Here is a 22470-nt window from a genome sequence, read left to right as displayed (position 1 = left end):
ATATAACTACTATAATACTGCCTCCTATGTACAAGAATATAACTACTATAATACTACCCCCTGTGTACAGGAATATAACTACTATAATACTGCCCCTATGTACAGGAATATAACTACTATAATACTGCTCCTATGTACAATAATATAACTACTATAATACTGCTCCTATGTACAAGAATATAACTACTATAATACTGCTCCTATGTACAAGACTATAACTGCTATAATACTGCCTCCTATGTACAAGAATATAACTACTATAATACTGCTCCTATGTACAAGAATATAACTACTATAATACTGCCCCTATGTACAAGAATATAACTACTATAATACTGCCTCCTATGTACAAGAATATCACTACTATAATACTGCCTCCTATGTACAAGAATATAACTACTATAACACTGCCTCCTATGTACAAGAATATAACTACTATAACACTGCCTCCTATGTACAAGAATATAACTGCTATAATACTGCTCCTATGTACAAGAATATAACTACTATAATACTGCTCCTATGTACAAGAATATAACTACTATAATACTGCCTCCTATGTACAAGAATATAACTACTATAATACTGCTCCTATGTACAAGAATATAACTACTATAATACTGCTCCTATGTACAAGAATATAACTACTATAATACTGCTCCTATGTACAAGAATATAACTACTATAATACTGCCTCCTATGTACAAGAATATAACTACTATAATACTGCTCCTATGTACAAGAATATAACTACTATAACACTGCCTCCTATGTACAAGAATATAACTACTATAATACTGCTCCTATGTACAAGAATATAACTACTATAATACTGCCTCCTATGTACAAGAGTATAACTACTATAATACTGCTCCTGTGTACAAGAATATAACTGCTATAATACTGCTGCCTATGTACAAGAATATAACTACTATAATACTGCTCCTATGTACAAGAATATAACTACTATAATACTGCCTCCTATGTACAAGAATATAACTACTATAATACTGCTCCTATGTACAAGAATATAACTACTATAATACTGCTCCTATGTACAGGAATATAACTACTATAATACTGCTCCTATGTACAAGAATATAACTACTATAATACTGCCTCCTATGTACAAGAATATAACTACTATAATACTGCTCCTATGTACAAGAATATAACTACTATAATACTGCTCCTATGTACAAGAATATAACTACTATAATACTGCTCCTATGTACAGGAATATAACTACTATAATACTGCTGCCTATGTACAAGAATATAACTACTATAATACTGCCTCCTATGTACAAGAATATAACTACTATAATACTGCTCCAATGTACAAGAATATAACTACTATAATACTGCTCCTATGTACAAGAATATAACTGCTATAATACTGCTCCTATGTACAAGAATATAACTACTATAATACTGCCTCCTATGTACAAGAATATAACTACTATAATACTGCTCCTATGTACAAGAATATAACTACTATAATACTGCTCCTATGTACAGGAATATAACTACTTAATACTGCTCCTATGTACAAGAATATAACTACTATAATACTGCCTCCTATGTACAAGAATATAACTACTATAATACTGCTCCTATGTACAAGAATATAAACTACTATAATACTGCTCCTATGTACAAGAATATAACTACTATAATACTGCTCCTATGTACAGAATATAACTACTATAATACTGCTGCATATGTACAAGAATATAACTACTATAATACTGCCTCCTATGTACAAGAATATAACTACTATAATACTGCCTCCTATGTACAAGTATATAACTACTATAATACTGCTCCTATGTACAAGAATATAACTACTATAATACTGCTCCTATGTACAAGAATATAACTACTATAATACTGCTCCTATGTACAAGAATATAACTACTATAATACTGCCTCCTATGTACAAGAATATAACTACTATAATACTGCTCCTATGTACAAGAATATAACTACTATAATACTGCTCCTATGTACAAGAATATAACTACTATAATACTGCTCCTATGTACAAGAATATAACTACTATAATACTGCTCCTATGTACAAGAATATAACTACTATAATACTGCTCCAATGTACAAGAATATAACTACTATAATACTGCTCCTATGTACAAGAATATAACTACTATAATACTGCTCCTATGTACAAGAATATAACTACTATAATACTGCTCCTATGTACAAGAATATAACTACTATAATACTGCCTCCTATGTACAAGAATATAACTACTATAATACTGCCTCCTATGTACAAGAATATAACTACTATAATACCGCCCCTATGTACAGGAATATAACTACTATAATACCGCCCTTATGTACCAGAAGTAGAACATTTCTGGCGGTTCTCTTTACCGTTCTTTGCAGATAGTGATGCCTCCGCGCTGGCGTGTATGTAGTCCTCAAACTTAGTCTGTAATACAGTGGCCCTCTCCCGTACAGCCTGGGGTTCCGGCGTCTCGGCCCTCTGTTGGGGGGGGATAAGCAGAGGGGGTTAAATTAAAAGCTGGAGTGTGAGGCGGGTGGATAATAAAGGCGTTTATAACAGATTTAATAACCGTATAATGATGCGGCGCTCGTCTGCGGGGTGGCGGGGGTAATCCTTCCAATATTAATGGTAACAGAAGAGAAATTACACTGTAATAAAACGTCGGAGGAGGCGGGGGGGGGGGGGGGGGCGCCCCTGAGGCAGCGCTAGGCATTAACTCTTACACTGCCAACTTTTTTTTTAAAAGGGGTCCTATATCATTATAGCCAGAGGTTGAAAACCCGTACAGACCTACAACTTCTCACAGCTGAGGGTTCGTTTCCATTGAATACAGACTAGACGCGAAAAAAAATTCTGCTGCTGTGACAGTTTGTTACAATGTATCAGTGGAGGTAACTTCTATCACCTTAGGCGTGTCTAGGATTGATACAATTGTAACAAATCAGCAGCGATCTTTAGCTTTTGGGTGGAATAACAACGTTCCCATTCACTGACAGCAAGCAGTAACCTAAAAAATAATGAGAGACTGCAAAATAAAAAATAAAAAAAGACCGCTGGTGACACTGGTGTTAATTATCCTTACCACAACACTATCCCTTTAAGGCAATTACACCAAAACCTTGTATTTTAGGCTCCCACAAGCCTGTCACTAGGCGAGTGCCTGTCCCTTTAAGTCCCGTTTTCAATGTAACTTTTTTTTCTCATTTTTCTTATTATTATTTTTTATATTAATGCAAAATTGCGCAAGTTGCGCGTCGCCACAGGTGGACACAATCCACCGATATTAAAACTAAAGCACTTTAATAACGTAGGAAATACAAAAAAAATCCCCCTGCCCCTCCCCCCACCTCGCTCCTCTTCTCGTACAGCCCCCCCGCGCCCCCCTTAACATCTTCAGATTAATAAGAAGAAGAAGAGGGGCTCGGCAAAGAGGGGGAGCGGCGGGGGGGAGGTAAAGGGGGGGGGGGTACGTGTGAACACAGCACTTGTTTAAGGAATATTGGAAAGCCGGACGGCTGCGAGAGAAGGGGGGGGGGGGGAATCCGGCTAAAGCGCTAAGTAAACAGAGCGGAGGCCGCGGCTCAATCCTCCGCTGGTTACTGTAGACTTTCTGTAACAGGGCTCAGAATAGAGCCGAGCGCCGCGGGAAGAGAGTCTTCAAGAATTCCAATAAAGACCTCAGCCCGAAGCCCGGCCCACTGCGAGAGCGCCAGGAAATTACAGAGCGCTCAATCTTAAGTGACAGACGACTCGTCTCAATGTCACAACTGCCAGGGGATTAGTGATAATATGACAATATATTACAAAGGGAGGGGGAGAGGATCGGGAGGCAGCGCCCCCTCCCCGGATCAGAGCCCTCCCGAAGTAACAGCCTGCGTCCAGGGGCCACATCACCTGCTGATATATGGCGGGTGTATGGTACCTGAACATGTAGGGAGCTGAGGGACTACATCATGTGTACTTCAGATGAGCAGAACAGCGAGTGCAGCTCTGGAGTATAATACAGGATGTAACTCAGGATAAGTAATGTATGTACACAGTGACTGCACCAGCAGAATAGTGAGCGCAGCTCTGGAGTATAATACAGGATGTAACTCAGGATAAGTAATGTATGTACACAGTGACTGCACCAGCAGAATAGTGAGTGCAGCTCTGGAGTATAATACAGGATGTAACTCAGGATCAGTACAGGATAAGTAATGTATGTACACAGTGACTGCACCAGCAGAATAGTGAGTGCAGCTCTGGAGTATAATACAGGATGTAACTCAGGATCAGTACAGGATAAGTAATGTATGTACACAGTGACTGCACCAGCAGAATAGTGAGTGCAGCTCTGGAGTATAATACAGGATGTAACTCAGGATCAGTACAGGATAAGTAATGTATGTACACAGTGACTGCACCAGCAGAATAGTGAGTGCAGCTCTGGGGTATAATACAGGATGTAACTCAGGATCAGTACAGGATAAGTAATGTATGTACACAGTGACTGCACCAGCAGAATAGTGAGTGCAGCTCTGGGGTATAATACAGGATGTAACTCAGGATCAGTACAGGATAAGTAATGTATGTACACAGTGTCTGCACCAGCAGAATAGTGAGTGCAGCTCTGGGGTATAATACAGGGTGTAACTCAGGATCAGTACAGGATAAGTAATGTATGTACACAGTGACTGCACCAGCAGAATAGTGAGTGCAGCTCTGGGGTATAATACAGGATGTAACCGAGGATCAGTACAGGATAAGTAATGTATGTACACCGTGACTGTACCAGCAGAATAGTGAGTGCAGCTCTGGAGTATAATACAGGGTGTAACTCAGGATCAGTACAGGATAAGTATTGTATGTACACAGTGACTGCACCAGCAGAATAGTGAGTGCAGCTCTGGAGTATAATACAGGATGTAACTCAGGATCAGTACAGGATAAGTAATGTATGTACACAGTGACTGCACCAGCAGAATAGTGAGTGCAGCTCTGGAGTATAATGCAGGATGTAACTCAGGATCAGTACAGGATAAGTATTGTATGTACACAGTGACTGCACCAGCAGAATAGCGAGTGCAGCTCTGGAGTATAATACAGGATGTAACTCGGGATCAGTAATGTATGTACACAGTGACTGCACCGGCAGACTTTGAGTCTCTGATTAATAATATATAATACTACACACTGGATATATCTGCCTCACCTTCCCTCGCTTGATTATCAGAAAGTCCTCCTGCAGAAGGTTGGACAAGATCTCCTCCATCTTCATCTCGGAGACACTAAGAATGAGAAAGAAATCCTAAGAGGTCAAGACTTATAATGAGCGGTGACAGGAAGAGCAGTGCAGAGCCCGTGTCTACGTTATGGAGGAGGGTGACTGTGTTCTATGGCCTCCAATATGGCCGACTGTGGCTGCACACTGCGGTCCCATTTGCAGCAGAATATCTCCTGAGCAGTTTTCTTTATACAACATTCTCAACAGTCAGCAGCGCCCCCACAACGTGAGGGGGTCTTCAGTGTACTGCAATCCAAAGATATTTTTGAATACATATCCTACCTGATTTTGTGATTAACCAAAGTCTGAATGTATTCAGCCTCTGAAGGGATCAGGATGAGCAGACTGCTCCCCCGGGCGCAAAGCCGGGCGGTACGTCCAACACGATGGATATATTCAGCAGCAGACGCTGGAGCGTTGTACTGTGGAGGGGAATACACATGTGAGGAATGTAAGGTGTGCACGATACTGAGCACTCGACAACTGCCCAGTGTTACAGGTCTACCAACCGTGTCTCAGTTGTCAGATAAAAATGAGATTCAGTAAAGAGTCAGAAAATGTGTTTCATTATCACAATGCAATATGTGCTTTTGTAACACTTGGGAGCAGTATTATAGTAGTTATATACTTGTACATAGGAGCAGTATTATAGTAGTTATATACTTGTACATAGGAGGCAGTATTATAGTAGTTATATTCTTGTACATAGGAGCAGTGTTATAGTAGTTATATTCTTGTACATAGGAGGCATTATTATAGTAGTTATATTCTTGTACATAGGAGGCAGTATTATAGTAGTTATATTCTTGTACATAGGAGCAGTATTATAGTAGTTATATTCTTGTACATAGGAGGCAGTATTATAGTAGTTATATTCTTGTACATAGGAGGCAGTATTATAGTAGTTATATCCTTGTACATAGGAGGCAGTATTATAGCAGTTATATTCTTGTACATAGGAGCAGTATTATAGTAGTTATATTCTTGTACATAGGAGCAGTATTATAGTAGTTATAGTCTTGTACATAGGAGCAGTATTATAGTAGTTATATTCTTGTACATAGGAGCAGTATTATAGGTTATATTCTTGTACATAGGAGCAGTATTATAGTAGTTATATTCTTGTACATAGGAGCAGTATTATAGTAGTTATATTCTTGTACATAGGAGCAGTATTATAGTAGTTATATTCTGTACATAGGAGCAGTATTATAGTAGTTATATTCTTGTACATAGGAGCAGTATTATAGTAGTTATATTCTTGTACATAGGAGCAGTATTATAGTAGTTATATTCTTGTACATAGGAGCAGTATTATAGTAGTTATATTCTTGTACATAGGAGCAGTATTATAGTAGTTATATTCTTGTACATAGGAGCAGTATTATAGTTATATTCTTGTACATAGGAGCAGTATTATAGTAGTTATATTCTTGTACATAGGAGCAGTATTATAGTAGTTATATTCTTGTACATAGGAGCAGTATTATAGTAGTTATATTCTTGTACATAGGAGCAGTATTATAGTAGTTATATTCTTGTACATAGGAGGCAGTATTATAGTAGTTATATTCTTGTACATAGGAGCAGTATTATAGTAGTTATATTCTTGTACATAGGAGCAGTATTATAGTAGTTATATTCTTGTACATAGGAGCAGTATTATAGTAGTTATATTCTTGTACATAGGAGCAGTATTATAGTAGTTATATTCTTGTACATAGGAGCAGTATTATAGTAGTTATATTCTTGTACATAGGAGGCAGTATTATAGTAGTTATATTCTTGTACATAGGAGGCAGTATTATAGTAGTTATATTCTTGTACATAGGAGCAGTATTATAGTAGTTATATTCTTGTACATAGGAGGCAGTATTATAGTAGTTATATTCTTGTACATAGGAGCAGGATTATAGTAGTTATATTCTTGTACATAGGAGGCAGTATTATAGTAGTTATATTCTTGTACATAGGAGGCAGTATTATAGTAGTTATATTCTGTACATAGGAGCCGTATTATAGTAGTTATATTCTTGTACATAGGAGCAGTATTATAGTAGTTATATTCTTGTACATAGGAGGCAGTATTATAGTAGTATATTCTTGTACATAGGAGGCAGTATTATAGTAGTTATATTCTTGTACATAGGAGCAGTATTATAGTAGTTATATTCTTGTACATAGGAGCAGTATTATAGTAGTTATATTCTTGTACATAGGAGGCAGTATATAGTAGTATATTCTGTACATAGGAGCAGTATTATAGTAGTTATATTCTTGTACATAGGAGGCAGTATTATAGTAGTTATATTCTTGTACATAGGAGGCAGTATTATAGTAGTTATATTCTTGTACATAGGAGCAGTATTATAGTAGTTATATTCTTGTACATAGGAGCAGTATTATAGTAGTTATATTCTGTACATAGGAGGCAGTATTATAGTAGTTATATTCTTGTACATAGGAGCAGTATTATAGTAGTTATATTCTTGTACATAGGAGGCAGTATATAGTAGTTATATTCCTGTACATAGGAGGCAGTATTATAGTAGTTCATATTCTGTGTACATAGGCAGCCAGTATTATAGTAGTTATATTCTTGTACATAGGAGGCAGTATTATAGTAGTTATATTCTTGTACATAGGAGGCAGTATTATAGTAGTTATATTCTGTACATAGGAGCAGTATTATAGTAGTTATATTCTGTACATAGGAGGCAGTATTATAGTAGTTATATTCTTGTACATAGGAGGCAGTATTATAGTAGTTATATTCTTGTACATAGTAGCAGTATTATAGTAGTTATATTCTGTACATAGGAGGCAGTATTATGTAGTTATCTTCTTGTACATAGGAGGCAGTATTATAGTAGTTATATTCTTGTACATAGGAGCAGTATTATAGTAGTTCTATTCTTGTACATAGGACGCAGTATTATAGTAGTTATATTCTTGTACATAGGACGGCAGCTTATAGTAGTTATATTCTTGTACATATGGAGCAGTATTATAGTAGTTATATTCTTGTACATAGGAGCAGTATTATAGTAGTTATATTCTTGTACATAGGAGCAGTATTATATAGTAGGATATAGGTCTTCTTGTACATAGGAGGCAGTATTATAGTAGTTATATTCCTGTACATAGGAGGCAGTATTATAGTAGTTATATTACTGTACATAGGAGCAGTATTATAGTAGTTATATTCTTGTACATAGGAGGCAGTATTATAGTAGTTATATTCTTGCACATAGAAGGCAGTATTATAGTAGGTATATTCTTGTACATAGGAGGCAGTATTATAGTAGTTATATTCCTGTACATAGGAGGCAGTATTATAGTAGTTATATTCCTGTACATAGGAGCAGTATTATAGTAGTTATATCTTGTACTAGGAGGCAGTATTATAGCAGTTAATTCCTGTACATAGGAGGCAGTATTATAGCAGTTATATTCCTGTACATAGGAGCAGTATTATAGCAGTTATATTCTTGTACATAGGAGCAGTATTATAGTAGTTATATTCCTGTACATAGGAGCAGTATATAGCAGTTATATTCTTGTACATAGGAGCAGTATTATAGTAGTTATATTCCTGTACATAGGAGCAGTATTATAGCAGTTATATTCTTGTACATAGGAGTAGTATTATAGTAGTTATATTCCTGTACATAGGAGCAGTATTATAGTAGTTATATTCTTGTACATAGGAGCAGTATTATAGTAGTTATATTCCTGTATATAGGAGCAGTATTATAGTAGTTATAGTCTTGTACATAGGAGCAGTATTATAGTAGTTATATTCCTGTACATAGGAGCAGTATTATAGTCATATTATATACAGAAGTATTTTTCAGCATTACTTATGGCCACAGACACCTCGTCAGTTCGATAACTTTCTCAATATGACTGCTGTGCTCATTTCTCAGACATGTCGCGGCTCTACTGTTGGGCTGAGCAGATACAGAGTAAGACACAGACGCATTTCAGCCTCCGTTCCATAACTTGAAGCTGCGAAAGGCATATCTTGACAGGGAGAGATGTGCGTGTGGTGAATGACGTATTGTTGGGATGAATTCTTGGAGCCCTAATTACCCCACATATAACGCGGAGCCCGGCCTTTCCCGGCACCCGAGAGGAATGTATCAGATGCCAGTGCAGCTCCTTAACACTAGAAAGAAGGATGTGTTCAGATGTGGCTGTCAGGGGAAGGCGGCACTCTGACATGTGAAGACAAAATGCATGCTAGATGTGGAGCTAATGGGCCCAATCTCCAGAGAAGCTGTCCTCGCCGCTCTCTCCCTCTCACCCCGCTCTCTGTCTCATCGTTAGCCCGCTTGCATCTATTCTCAGAGACACTGCTGAGGAGACGGATGGGTAGGTGACATCGGGCGATTCTGCAATCTTAAGGCTGCAGCCTGGCGCTTGATGAGTGAATCAGGCCCAGAGCGGGTTTATATGCAGCGGAGATGTTTGTTTGTATGTACATGCAGGAACACGCTGACCTGCCACCCCAAATTTATACAGGGGACGTCTGCTGGTAGAAGAAGCCCTGGAGCTGCCTCCATCTGTCCTGCAGGACAATCAGGGCATTTATGGAGATCGGCGATCTGTCTTGTGGGGTATACATGAAAAAAAACGGGTAAAACATCAAAGGATCAGGAGATAAAAAAGCAACGCTCTACTAGGAGGAGCAATGCAGGTAATAGGATGGTTCACAGCAGCACAAAGTATTTCAGATGAGGAGTGTGCTTATCTTGGGTGGCAGTGGCCTTTTTACTGTTTTGTGGTGATGTGACACACTGATAGCAGAAAAAGTCCCTCCCCAGCAGCACAGAGTATTTCAGGTGAGAAGTGCACTGATCTTGCAAGCACAGGGGAGACTTACCTGTACAATCCAGGTAACTTGAGGTAGATCTAGTCCCCGAGCAGCAACATCCTGCAAGAAGGAGAAGGGAAACATTGGACCAGATTCTACCTATCAAATATGGCAGAGCAGTGGGTGCACTGGGGTGTGCTGCTATCACCAGGGCGCGGGGCTGGACCGACTCCGCTATCACCGGGGGTGCGGGGCTGGACCCACGCCGCTACAAACGGGGGTGCGGGGCTGGACCCACGCCGCTACAAACGGGGGTGCGGGGCTGGACCCACGCCGCTACAAACGGGGGTGCGGGGCTGGACCCACGCCGCTACAAACGGGGGGTGCGGGGCTGGACCCACGCCGCTACAAACGGGGGTGCGGGGCTGGACCCACGCCGTTACAAACGGGGGTGCGGGGCTGGACCCACGCCGTTACAAACGGGGGTGCGGGGCTGGACCCACGCCGTTACAAACGGGGGTGCGGGGCTGGACCCACGCCGTTACAAACGGGGGTGCGGGGCTGGACCCACGCCGTTACAAACGGGGGTGCGGGGCTGGACCCACGCCGTTACAAACGGGGGTGCGGGGCTGGACCCACGCCGTTACAAACGGGGGTGCGGAGCTGGACCCACGCCGTTACAAACGGGGGTGCGGGGCTGGACCCACGCCGTTACAAACGGGGGTGCGGGGCTGGACCCACGCCGTTACAAACGGGGGTGCGGGGCTGGACCCACGCCGTTACAAACGGGGGTGCGGGGCTGGACCGACGCTGCTAGGACATGGATGCAGGACTGGACCGACGCTGCTAGGACATGGATGCAGGACTGGACCGACGCTGCTAGGACATGGATGCAGGACTGGACCGACGCTGCTAGGACATGGATGCAGGACTGGACTGACGCTAGTAGGACATGGATGCAGGACTGGACTGACGCTGCTAGGACATGGATGCAGGACTGGACTGACGCTGCTAGGACATGGATGCAGGACTGGACTGACGCTAGTAGGACATGGATGCAGGACTGGACTGACGCTGCTAGGACATGGATGCAGGACTGGACTGACGCTGCTAGGACATGGATGCAGGACTGGACTGACGCTGCCTAGGACATGGATGCAGGACTGGACTGACGCTAGTAGGACATGGATGCAGGACTGGACTGACGCTAGTAGGACATGGATGCAGGACTGGACCGACGCTGCTAGGACATGGATGCAGGACTGGACCGACGCTGCTAGGACATGGATGCAGGACTGGACTGACGCTGCTAGGACATGGATGCAGGACTGGACTGACGCTAGTAGGACATGGATGCAGGACTGGACTGACGCTGCTAGGACATGGATGCAGGACTGGACTGACGCTAGTAGGACATGGATGCAGGACTGGACTGACGCTAGTAGGACATGGATGCAGGACTGGACTGACGCTGCTAGGACATGGATGCAGGACTGGACTGACGCTAGTAGGACATGGATGCAGGACTGGACTGACGCTAGTAGGACATGGATGCAGGACTGGACTGACGCTAGTAGGACATGGATGCAGGACTGGACTGACGCTGCTAGGACATGGATGCAGGACTGGACTGACGCTGCTAGGACATGGATGCAGGACTGGACTGACGCTAGTAGGACATGGATGCAGGACTGGACTGACGCTGCTAGGACATGGATGCAGGACTGGACTGACGCTAGTAGGACATGGATGCAGGACTGGACTGACGCTAGTAGGACATGGATGCAGGACTGGACTGACGCTGCTAGGACATGGATGCAGGACTGGACTGACGCTAGTAGGACATGGATGCAGGACTGGACTGACGCTAGTAGGACATGGATGCAGGACTGGACTGACGCTAGTAGGACATGGATGCAGGACTGGACTGACGCTAGTAGGACATGGATGCAGGACTGGACTGACGCTAGTAGGACATGGATGCAGGACTGGACTGACGCTGCTAGGACATGGATGCAGGACTGGACTGACGCTGCTAGGACATGGATGCAGGACTGGACTGACGCTGCTAGGACATGGATGCAGGACTGGACTGACGCTGCTAGGACATGGATGCAGGACTGGACTGACGCTGCTAGGACATGGATGCAGGACTGGACTGACGCTGCTAGGACATGGATGCAGGACTGGACTGACGCTGCTAGGACATGGATGCAGGACTGGACTGACGCTGCTATGACTGGGGTGCGGGGCTGGACTGACGCTGCTAGGACATGGGTGCAGGGCTGGACTGTTTGTGCTATGACATAAGCATGGAGGTTGCACGGACATGTCTCTGACATAGGTACGGTTTCTAGGACACGGATGCATGGCTGTATGCGTGCTGAAATAACCAGGATAAATCATGTGCCAGTGTAGTAACGGAAGGGTAATCTAGCATTACTGGGTGGAACATGTGCAGGAAGGTCAGGCTCGCAGTCATTGTTGCTGCATGGGTTGAGGCTGACTTTCCTCCAATGTAACTCCAGGCTGCAGCAGAATTCAGCGCGTCCACCTCTCCTGTTCCTGGCGCGGCGCCTACCTACAGCTCATCTTCACTGTGGCTTCAGAGGAGGAGGAGGGAAGAGGAGAGAAGCAAAAAGGTCATTTAGAAAATGTTTTGCTGTTTACTCAGCCACGTTAACTCGTGTTGCCATATTCTGGTGCCTCCAGCCAAGAGCCTTGGCCTCCTGTGCTCGGCTCAGCCTGACTTTATTAGTCAGCCCAATCTGTCGCCGGCACGGCGGGGGACCCTCCCTTGCCGAGGCCTCTCTACACTCGGCAATAATGACTTTTGGCAGGACGGAAAGGGCGGGTCGGCTGCCTCCATCTCTCTGGTGGAGGCGTTCGCCCCGCTAGCTGCCATACTGGGTGCGCTTCCACGGTAAATAAATGAGTCATTTTAATCCGGCTGACAGGCGGGCACCTGAGCAAGCTGACTTCCATCTGTGCCGTCCAGGGCTCGCGGAGGAAGCTCAAGCAAGCAGAACTAAGTCTGAGCTACAGCAGTCAAGCCGTCTACTTACCCGCTGCACCGCTCCAACTCGCTAACAATATCTTTGACTTAAGCGTGTCATTACACCCGGGCGATCTACCTGCAGCTCTGCGCCGGGCCCGAAGCGGTTAATCGGCGCTCCTCCCGGATAAGCCGTTTTCGGCACTAATTACTCTAGATGGCTGTAATTTACAAGTTGGCGGTGGGTAGGACGCGCCGAGCTTCACACGTTCTCCGATCAACAGCTGCCACGATTAGGTAGCTAATTGTGCTGCCTTCTGTAGCGTGCAGCAGGCTGGCGCCCGGACGATGGCGATCACAAACTGGCGGCTGCTGAACTGTGCCAGAGCCGCAAAGAAGGGATATTAAACTCTGCAGTCTCCTGCCAGTGGAGGGGACATGAAGGGCATACAGGGGCCGGGCACGAGGAGGAGGTGCCCCGGCTCTGGGTCTTCTGCCCTCCTCCAAGGTCTAAGCAAGGTCTAGAGACGGAGACTGAAACCTGTACATGAACATAAGCGTTTGTGGCAGGAAACTGCTCAAACGACAACTCCTTAATCTATACCAGCCCCGCGTCCACGGCGGTATCCCAGCCCCGCGTCCACGGCGGTATCCCAGCCCCGCGTCCACGGCGGTATCCCAGCCCCGCGTCCACGGCGGTATCCCAGCCCCGCGTCCACGGCGGTATCCCAGCCCCGCGTCCACGGCGGTATCCCAGCCCCGCGTCCACGGCGGTATCCCAGCCCCGCGTCCACGGCGGTATCCCAGCCCCGCGTCCACTCGCCGTACACAGCGGTATCCCAGCCCCACTCGCCGTACACAGCGGTATCCCAGCCCCCACTCGCCGTACACAGCGGTATCCCAGCCCCCACTCACCGTACACAGCGGTATCCCAGCCCCCACTCACCGTACACAGCGGTATCCCAGCCCCCACTCACCGTACACAGCGGTATCCCAGCCCCCACTCACCGTACACAGCGGTATCCCAGCCCCCACTCACCGTACACAGCGGTATCCCAACCCCACTCACCGTACACAGCGGTATCCCAGCCCCACTCACCGTACACAGCGGTATCCCAGCCCCACTCACCGTACACAGCGGTATCCCAGCCCCACTCACCGTACACAGCGGTATCCCAGCCCCACTCACCGTACACAGCAGGATCCCAGCTCGGGCCACAGTGAATTGCTGGAAAACCTCCGTCCTTTCCTGTAATCCAGAAAACAGAGAGTCCGATAATATTACACGACTGGTCCTTCTTGTTTGTGGAAAAGCTGGGTGACAACCACACTGATCCGGTTCCACCTCACGCAGTAGTTGTCACGCAGTACTCCTCAAGAGCTGAAGTGGTTAAGAAAAACCGGATGACAAGGGACACGTAACGGCAGTCACATCAGTGGGCACCCAGCTTTCCCAGAAGCAGATCTCATTGATTATAGTCAGGACAGAGATCTTAGTCATTGTAGAGTGAAATCTTTCTAAAAAGCGTTGGGTTTCAACTGCTAATCATTTTCAAGTTCTCTGCTTGCTGTCAGTGAATTTCTTTTTGTATATTTGGTCACTAAAAACTCATGCTGACCCCTGTATTTATTCAGGGGTTTGGTCTAAGGTCCATTTATTTAGGGCGTCCGATCTGGGGTTTGTATTGCTTTAGGGTGCCAGATCTGAAGACTCTGGGGTCTGTACTCTGGGGGCCATATTTACAGGGGTCTGGTCTAAGGCCTATTTTTTTAGGGGGTCTGGTCTAGGGACTGTATTTCTTCAGGAGGTTGTTCTTAGGGGATCAGAACTGTTTCCATTTTGGGGTGTCCGGAAAAGGGTTATATGTGCGATCTGAAATTCTAATGCCATATTTTGGGGGTTTGTCCTATGTAAATGGGTGGAGCGTAAAATCCTACATTTTACAGGACGCCCTATGCGTGGTCTGTGCGTAACGTCTCTGACGACCAGAGATATCAGCAGGGATGAGATATGCTATGCAGCCATACTTTCAGATAAGATGGCCGCTGCTCCTGCTTTCCATTTGGGGACAGAAGTAACTGAGCTACAACTGCTTTGGCAGAAAAGGGGTTAAAATGTCCGGTTCTGGGCCGGGGCTGCGTCATACGGTCAGGCTCCGACATATATCCTGCAGCATCTCCTGCTGGGAAGATTAAAGGGATCCGGTTACGGGGATGATTTGTGCCTTTGTAATGAGGCAGCAGGGTCCCCTGCGCTTACTGGGGGTGGGTGGGGGGCTTAAAATAACAGGGGAGCGGGGAGGATACTATTAATTTGTTTCCAATGAGAGTTGGAATGCCGCCATCTGGGAGTCCTTATTTAGTTCCATTAAAGCTCCTAATGTGAGGACATCAGGAACTAATTGCCCCCCACGCCTTGCTTTCCTGGGAGGCGGCCGAGGAGGCTGCGAGCAGCTGCTCAGGAGGGGATTAGTCCAAATAAAGACCCTCAGGTGGCGCAGAGGATGAGGGCGGCTGCACATCTCCAGCCACGCACACCGCCAAACCTGCTGCTAATGTGACACTAATTGTGCAAGAACGAGGAGGCGGCAGAGGGGGTCAGGCGGCTGCCGCTACAGCTCATTATTAACGTATACTACCCGAACGACGATGGGATTATCTACTGCACGGCCTTATAGAAACAGCGACACCCGGGGGCACAGGGCACAGCGACACCCGGGGGCACAGGGCACAGCGACACCCGGGGGCACGGGACAGGCGACACCCGGGGGCACGGGACAGGCGACACCGGGGGCACGGGACAGGCGACACCCGGGGGCACGGGACAGGCGACACCCGGGGGCACGGGACAGGCGACACCCGGGGGCACGGGACAGGCGACACCCGGGGGCACGGGACAGGCGACACCCGGGGGCACGGGACAGGCGACACCCGGGGGCACGGGACAGGCGACACCCGGGGGCACGGGACAGGCGACACCCGGGGGCACGGGACAGGCGACACCCGGGGGCACGGGACAGGCGACACCCGGGGGCACGGGACAGCGGATGACGGCACAACACACCCTCCACTAACCTTTTGCTCCATGTTCCCATGTAGCCGCAGGAACACGGCCTGGTCTTTGGAGGGGCTGGGCAGGGGTAGGACGTGGCGGAGCAGCATATGATGGAACTCCACCAGCTCACAGCTCGGGAAGAAGACGATCATCTTTGGTTTGGGATCCGACTGGAACAAGAGAAACAGGAAGAAGATCAGGAAAGATCATGGATTGCTACGATTGGCTCACGGTCATGTGATGTACCGGTGGAGAGCCCCGCACGATTCCGGAGACATGGCGGCTGCGCTCACCTTCCACTTCCCCAGAATGAAGGCAGAGAGCGTGACCAGCTTCAGCTTACTGGGGACCACCACTGTGTGCTGGTGCAGCTTCTCCGGCATGGCGAACCCCGACGTGTCCGTGGCCTCCTGCTCCGACCTCGAGCCGTTACCAGAATCCTCTGCCACCGTCACCGTGATCGGGTTCTGTAAACTGATGTCCGCCAGACGGGTCACCCCTAACGTGAACCACAGGGAGAGGACATGATGAGGGGAGTAGTGCTAAAACCACAGCACCCAGGACAGGCTTAGATACAGCAGCTCAGCAGGCAGTATCACACAGGATAGGATTAGATACACAGCTCAGCAGACAGTATCACACAGGATAGGATTAGATACACAGCTCAGCAGACAGTATCACACAGGATAGGATTAGATACACAGCTCAGCAGACAGCATCACACAGGATAGGATTAGATACAGCAGCTCAGCAGGCAGTATCACACAGGATAGGATTAGATACACAGCTCAGCAGACAGTATCACACAGGATAGGATTAGATACACAGCTCAGCAGGCAGTATCACACAGGACAGGATTAGATACACAGCTCAGCAGACAGTATCACACAGGACAGGATTAGATACACGGCTCAGCAGACAGTATCACACAGGATAGGATTAGATACACAGCTCAGCAGACAGTATCACACAGGATAGGATTAGATACACAGCTCAGCAGACAGTATCACACAGGATAGGATTAGATACACAGCTCAGCAGACAGTATCACACAGGACAGGATTAGATACACAGCTCAGCAGACAGTATCACACAGGATAGGATTAGATACACGGCTCAGCAGACAGTATCACACAGGATAGGATTAGATACACAGCTCAGCAGACAGTATCACACAGGATAGGATTAGATACACAGCTCAGCAGACCGTATCACACAGGATAGGATTAGATACACAGCTCAGCAGACAGTATCACACAGGATAGGATTAGATACACAGCTCAGCAGACAGTATCACACAGGATAGGATTAGATACACAGCTCAGCAGACAGTATCACACAGGATAGGATTAGATACACAGCTCAGCAGACAGTATCACACAGGATAGGATTAGATACACAGCTCAGCAGACAGTATCACACAGGATAGGATTAGATACACAGCTCAGCAGGCGGTATCACACAGGATAGGATTAGATACACAGCTCAGCAGACAGTATCACACAGGAAAGGATTAGATACAGCAGCTCAGCAGGCAGTATCACACAGGATAAGCTTAGATACACCAACTCATTAGATAGCTTACACCAGCTCATTAGACAGTATCACACAGAATAGGCTTAGATACAACAGCTCATTAAACCAAATAACACAGAATAAGATTAGATACAGTATGACACATGATAGGCTTAGATACAGCAGCTCATTATACAGAATCACACAGGATAGAATTAGATACATTAGGTTCTTAGACAGGATTACACAGGATAAGATTAGATACACCAGCTCAGAAGACAGCATTACATGACAGGTTTAGATACACCAGCAGTGTCACATAACATGATGGGGGTTGTAGTGTTCTGGACGCCTCACCTTGGGTCAGCGTTGCGGACAGCAGCACATTCTGCCTCCGCTCGCTCTGAGAGTTCAGGGCGTTCAGGATGGTCGTCAGATCTTTCTCAAATCCCAGATCCAGAATCCTAAAGACGACACGGGGGCCATGAAGGATCGGGAGCCTCCTAATGTGAGGGGGAGGAGCAGGTATAGCCTGCGGCTCACCGCTCTGCACTTACCTGTCCGCCTCGTCCACTATGAGCCAGCGGAGGTGAGTGAAGTGAATGCTCTTCGTAGACTTGATGTGATCGACCAGCCTCCCCGGAGTGGAGATCAGAATATTGATGCCCTTCCGCAACCTTTACAAAGGAGGCAATGCAAAAAGATCAAACACAGCGCCACCTAGAGGCAAGAAAGTCAGGCAAAACAGAGCACCAGAAATCAGATTACCTGGCCTTCTCTGACTTTCGCTTCTCTCCACCCATCAAAACTCCAGGCACGATCCACGTGAAAGGCTGAAAATCAGGCAAAAACAAAAATAAACACACAGACTGAGAAAAATCCGCCATCCAGTCTTCCCGATACTGCATTATAGGAGCTCAAAATCCCAGTAATAATCAGCAGAACAGTGAGTGCAGCTCTGGAGTATAATACAGGATGTAACTCAGGATCAGTACAGGATAAGTAATGTATGTACACAGTGACTGCACCAGCAGAATAGTGAGTGCAGCTCTGGGGTATAATACAGGATGTAACTGAGGATCAGTACAGGATAAGTAATGTATGTACACAGTGACTGCACCAGCAGAATAGTGAGTGCAGCTCTGGAGTATAATACAGGATGTAACTCAGGATCAGTACAGGATAAGTAATGTATGTACACAGTGACTGCACCAGTAGAATAGTGAGTGCAGCTCTGGGGTATAATACAGGATGTAACTCAGGATCAGTACAGGATAAGTAATGTATGTACACAGTGACTGCACCAGCAGAATAGTGAGTGCAGCTGTGGAGTATAATACAGGATGTAACGCAGGATCAGTACAGGATAAGTAATGTATGTACACAGTGACTGCACCAGCAGAATAGTGAGTGCAGCTCTGGAGTATAATACATGATGTATCTCAGTATGTACACAGTGACATCATCCTATACACATAAAGCCGTGGTCTGATTATATACTGACCTTCAGAAGCTTCTGAATGGTGGTAAAACTCTGCAGAGCGAGCTATGGGGAGGGAGTAGAGAAAGTAAAAAGAAAGATATGAGACATCTGCAGAGTATTCCGCCTCAGAGGTTAAGATGACCGTTCCCATGCTCTAAGCATTACTGCATCAATGGTTTCTTACCTCTCTCGTAGGGACTAAAATGAGGGCGTACGGACCGTCGCTGCGCTGTCGGGAGGAGATATGGATGTTACACAGGCCTATTATACAATGCACTAGTAAAGGGCTGATAGACTGCAGTGGTCCACTTGAAACTACAAGTCCCAGCATGCAGCAGCAGCATAGTTTGTAGTGTCTCAGCAGCAAAATATGATATCTGTAGTACACTGCTAAGGAGCAGCCGACATAGGCTTAGATGCAGCTACACACCTTTAATGAGGTTTCGTTACCTGGATTTTTGAGGCGACTCCTTGTAGTCCTTGCACCAGGGGGACCCCATAAGCCAAGGTTTTCCCTGCAGAGAGTAAGAAGCTCCATTACTGCCGCCCTCCATAGCGATATATACCGTATACCCACATGACATCATCTGCAACCTCCTAATATGCTTTATGTATCAATTTGTCACAGTACCTCTGCTTGCTGTCAGTGAATGAACACCTTCATGGTTTACTGCTGGAAAATCAATTCGGGTCATGTGACGAACATCGTCCTCAGAAAGTAAGCAGTGAAAGGATCCTTTGTACTGACAGCAAGCAGAGTTCTTGAAATCATAACACAATGTAGATTGCTGAACACTTCATGGGCCACAAGCGGAAGATATTAGGGCGGAGCGTAAATGTTAGTGCATGCTGGGGTCCCCAGTGACCCCAAGAACGAGGGTCCTGTGACGGTCCACCTCTCTACCTGCACCTCATAGAAATCGATGGAGCGGGGGTCCACACATACCGGATCCGGTCTGCGAGCGAACCAGGGCGTCTCTTCCGGACAGCAGGGCCGGGATCGTCATCTTCTGGACGCTGCCATGAAAACAAAATGAAGTCCTTATTGTGTGATCTGGAACATGTCACTGACGGTGCCCCCCCTATACACCAATACTGGGATCAGCAACCTTCTGTAGACTACAACTCCCAGCATGCACCCTTACTCTTCTGTTCTTGTAGTTTCTAGTAAAAGGAGGATTCTGGGAGTTGTAGTTTCTAAACAGCTGGAGCGCCAGAGGTTGATGATCCCTGCCCTGACGTCGGATAATCCGGCACTTGCATCTAGCCCAGGGGGCTCGGTATCTCACAAGACCAGAAGGCGGATCTAGCGAGATAGCGTGTTTAAAGGGACGGCAGAAAATTCTAGATAAATAACACCCACCTGGTCATTCTGCTCATTTCCAGGACTTTCGTGAGAGTGGCCACCTGAAGAGAGAAATATATACAGGTTTATAGGAAGGATCCCTTTAAAGGGTTGTCTCATCTGAGACAATGGGGGCATATCACTAGGATGTGCCCCCATTGTCTGATAGGTGCGGGGGGTCCCACCGCTGGGATCTGCACCTATATCGAGAACGGAGGCCTGAAAGTGGTGGAGAGTGAACTGCGCAAGCGCAGCCGCCTTCAATTCATTTTCTATGGTGCCGCCGAGAATCGCTAAGTGCTGGCTCTGCCATTTCCAGCAGGCCCATAGAAGTGAATGGGAGCGGTGGCCGGTCATGCGCGGTGCGTCCCACTCACTTCTATGGGGAGAGCGCTTGATGGTGGCCGGACCGGAGTCCACCGGCCTCCACCTTCTCCGCTCTATTCTCAGTGTAGGTGAGGGTCCCAGCGGTGGGGCCCGCACTTATAAGACAATGGGGACATATTCTAGCGATATGCCCCCATTGTCTGAGATGAGACAACCCCTTTAAGTAATAGAATTCTAGTCTATGAAGATGTAGCAGAGCTGAAATTGTCATTTCAAGGAATTGTTCTACCTGAACAGGCAATCAGCGGTTACCGGACGACTATGCAATCCATGACTGACAGGGGAAGGGTAGCCCCTCTATGACGTCCATCTATCAAAACAGGGCGCAGGGTCATCCTGTGCACTGTGTTAAAGGGGTATCCCAATCAGTAATTTGATGTTATACTGCTGGCATCACTTTATGATGGGTGAGAGTCAGACCTCTGGTGTCCCCAGTGATCTAGAGAATGAGGGCTCCTGCATGCGCCAAATACATTTTTGCGGTCCGCAAATGGCGGACTCGTAAAGCAGAGATACCGCCCGATAGCCTGCCACCATTTTTTTTATTATTTCTTCAGACATGTCCTATACTCGTCAGCAAAACGACACGAATAGGAAATGTTCTTTATTTTTTGCGGGGCCACAGAACGGACATACGGATGCGGACAGTACGCGGTGTGCCATCTGCATCTTTTGCGGCCCCTTTGAGATGAGTGGGTCTGCAAAAAACGTGGATCTGATACTGACCGAAAAAATACGGCCGCGGTGTGCATGAGCCCTGGGCCCCCCACCGTGCAGGGAGACTGCAGCACCAATCAAAAACAGCGACTGCACCATAAGCACAAGGTGTGAATGCCCCCTTAAAAACTGCACTCCTGTGGTGATATCATGGCACACAGTGGTAGCCGACAAGCTCAGCTCTGCTACATCTGTATGCTCACCAGGTGTGGATGCAGTCCCAGCTCAGAGAAGGAGTCGGAGGAGAAGACTTTTTCCTGCACTTGTTTTACTTCTGATCTGTGGAAGGAAAAGTCGAGAGAATACGTGAGTGATAGATCATCATGTGTCGGCACTCCCCTGTGTGGACAGGATCTACTGCCTTCTTTATACTGGTTCAGGAATAGAACGCCAGGACTACAGTAAAGACTGACAGGGAGACAGAAATGAATGAATGTAACTGCATAAGGGCTCGCTCACACAAACGTTTTCTGAGTTCCGTATATGGAACTATTCATTTCAATGGTTCCACAAAAAAAAAAAAAAAAAAAAAATTATATATATATATATATATATATATATACGGAATGTACTCCGCACGCATTCTGTTTCTGTATTTCCGTTCAAAGATAGAACATGTCCTATTATTGCCCGCAATGCACGTTCCGTGGCTCCATTCAAGTCAATGGGTCCGCAAAGAAAATAAAATAATAATAATAATATAACACATACGGAATGTACTCCGTATGTCTTCCGTATTTGTTCCGTTTTAGCGGAACCATCTATTGAAAATTTTATGCCTAGCCCATTTTTTCTATGTAATTACTGTATATGCCATATGGAAAAACGGAATGGAACCGGAAACACTACTGTAGCAA

At 46.1% G+C, this 22470-nt stretch overlaps 1 protein-coding gene across 3 annotated transcripts in view; it reads right to left on the bottom strand.

Moving 5' to 3' along the window:
• DDX31 (DEAD-box helicase 31) overlaps positions 1-22470 on the bottom strand; it is a 29750-nt gene that overhangs the window by 5281 nt on the left and 1999 nt on the right. For 2 of the 3 annotated variants that reach the window (XM_044268596.1, XM_044268597.1), the window contains exons 3-18: positions 21817-21892; positions 20528-20571; positions 20111-20181; positions 19615-19679; positions 19349-19393; positions 19186-19227; positions 18450-18514; positions 18239-18358; positions 18039-18145; positions 16460-16665; positions 16187-16336; positions 14301-14360; positions 10186-10236; positions 5580-5719; positions 5226-5301; positions 2398-2509 (exon numbers count right to left, since the gene is read on the bottom strand). In XM_044268596.1, the coding sequence (XP_044124531.1) occupies positions 2398-2509; positions 5226-5301; positions 5580-5719; positions 10186-10236; positions 14301-14360; positions 16187-16336; positions 16460-16665; positions 18039-18145; positions 18239-18358; positions 18450-18514; positions 19186-19227; positions 19349-19393; positions 19615-19679; positions 20111-20181; positions 20528-20571; positions 21817-21892 (1430 nt within the window). The remainder of the gene's footprint in view (positions 1-2397; positions 2510-5225; positions 5302-5579; positions 5720-10185; positions 10237-14300; positions 14361-16186; positions 16337-16459; positions 16666-18038; positions 18146-18238; positions 18359-18449; positions 18515-19185; positions 19228-19348; positions 19394-19614; positions 19680-20110; positions 20182-20527; positions 20572-21816; positions 21893-22470) is intronic. The other variant, XM_044268598.1, reaches the window with a different exon arrangement.

This window comes from Bufo gargarizans, chromosome 9 (genome assembly GCF_014858855.1).
Source record: "Bufo gargarizans isolate SCDJY-AF-19 chromosome 9, ASM1485885v1, whole genome shotgun sequence".
In the NCBI taxonomy this organism is placed as follows: domain Eukaryota; kingdom Metazoa; phylum Chordata; class Amphibia; order Anura; family Bufonidae; genus Bufo; species Bufo gargarizans.
The sequence above is the reverse complement of the archived record's forward strand: the minus strand, read 5'-3'. Positions and strand labels throughout refer to the sequence as shown.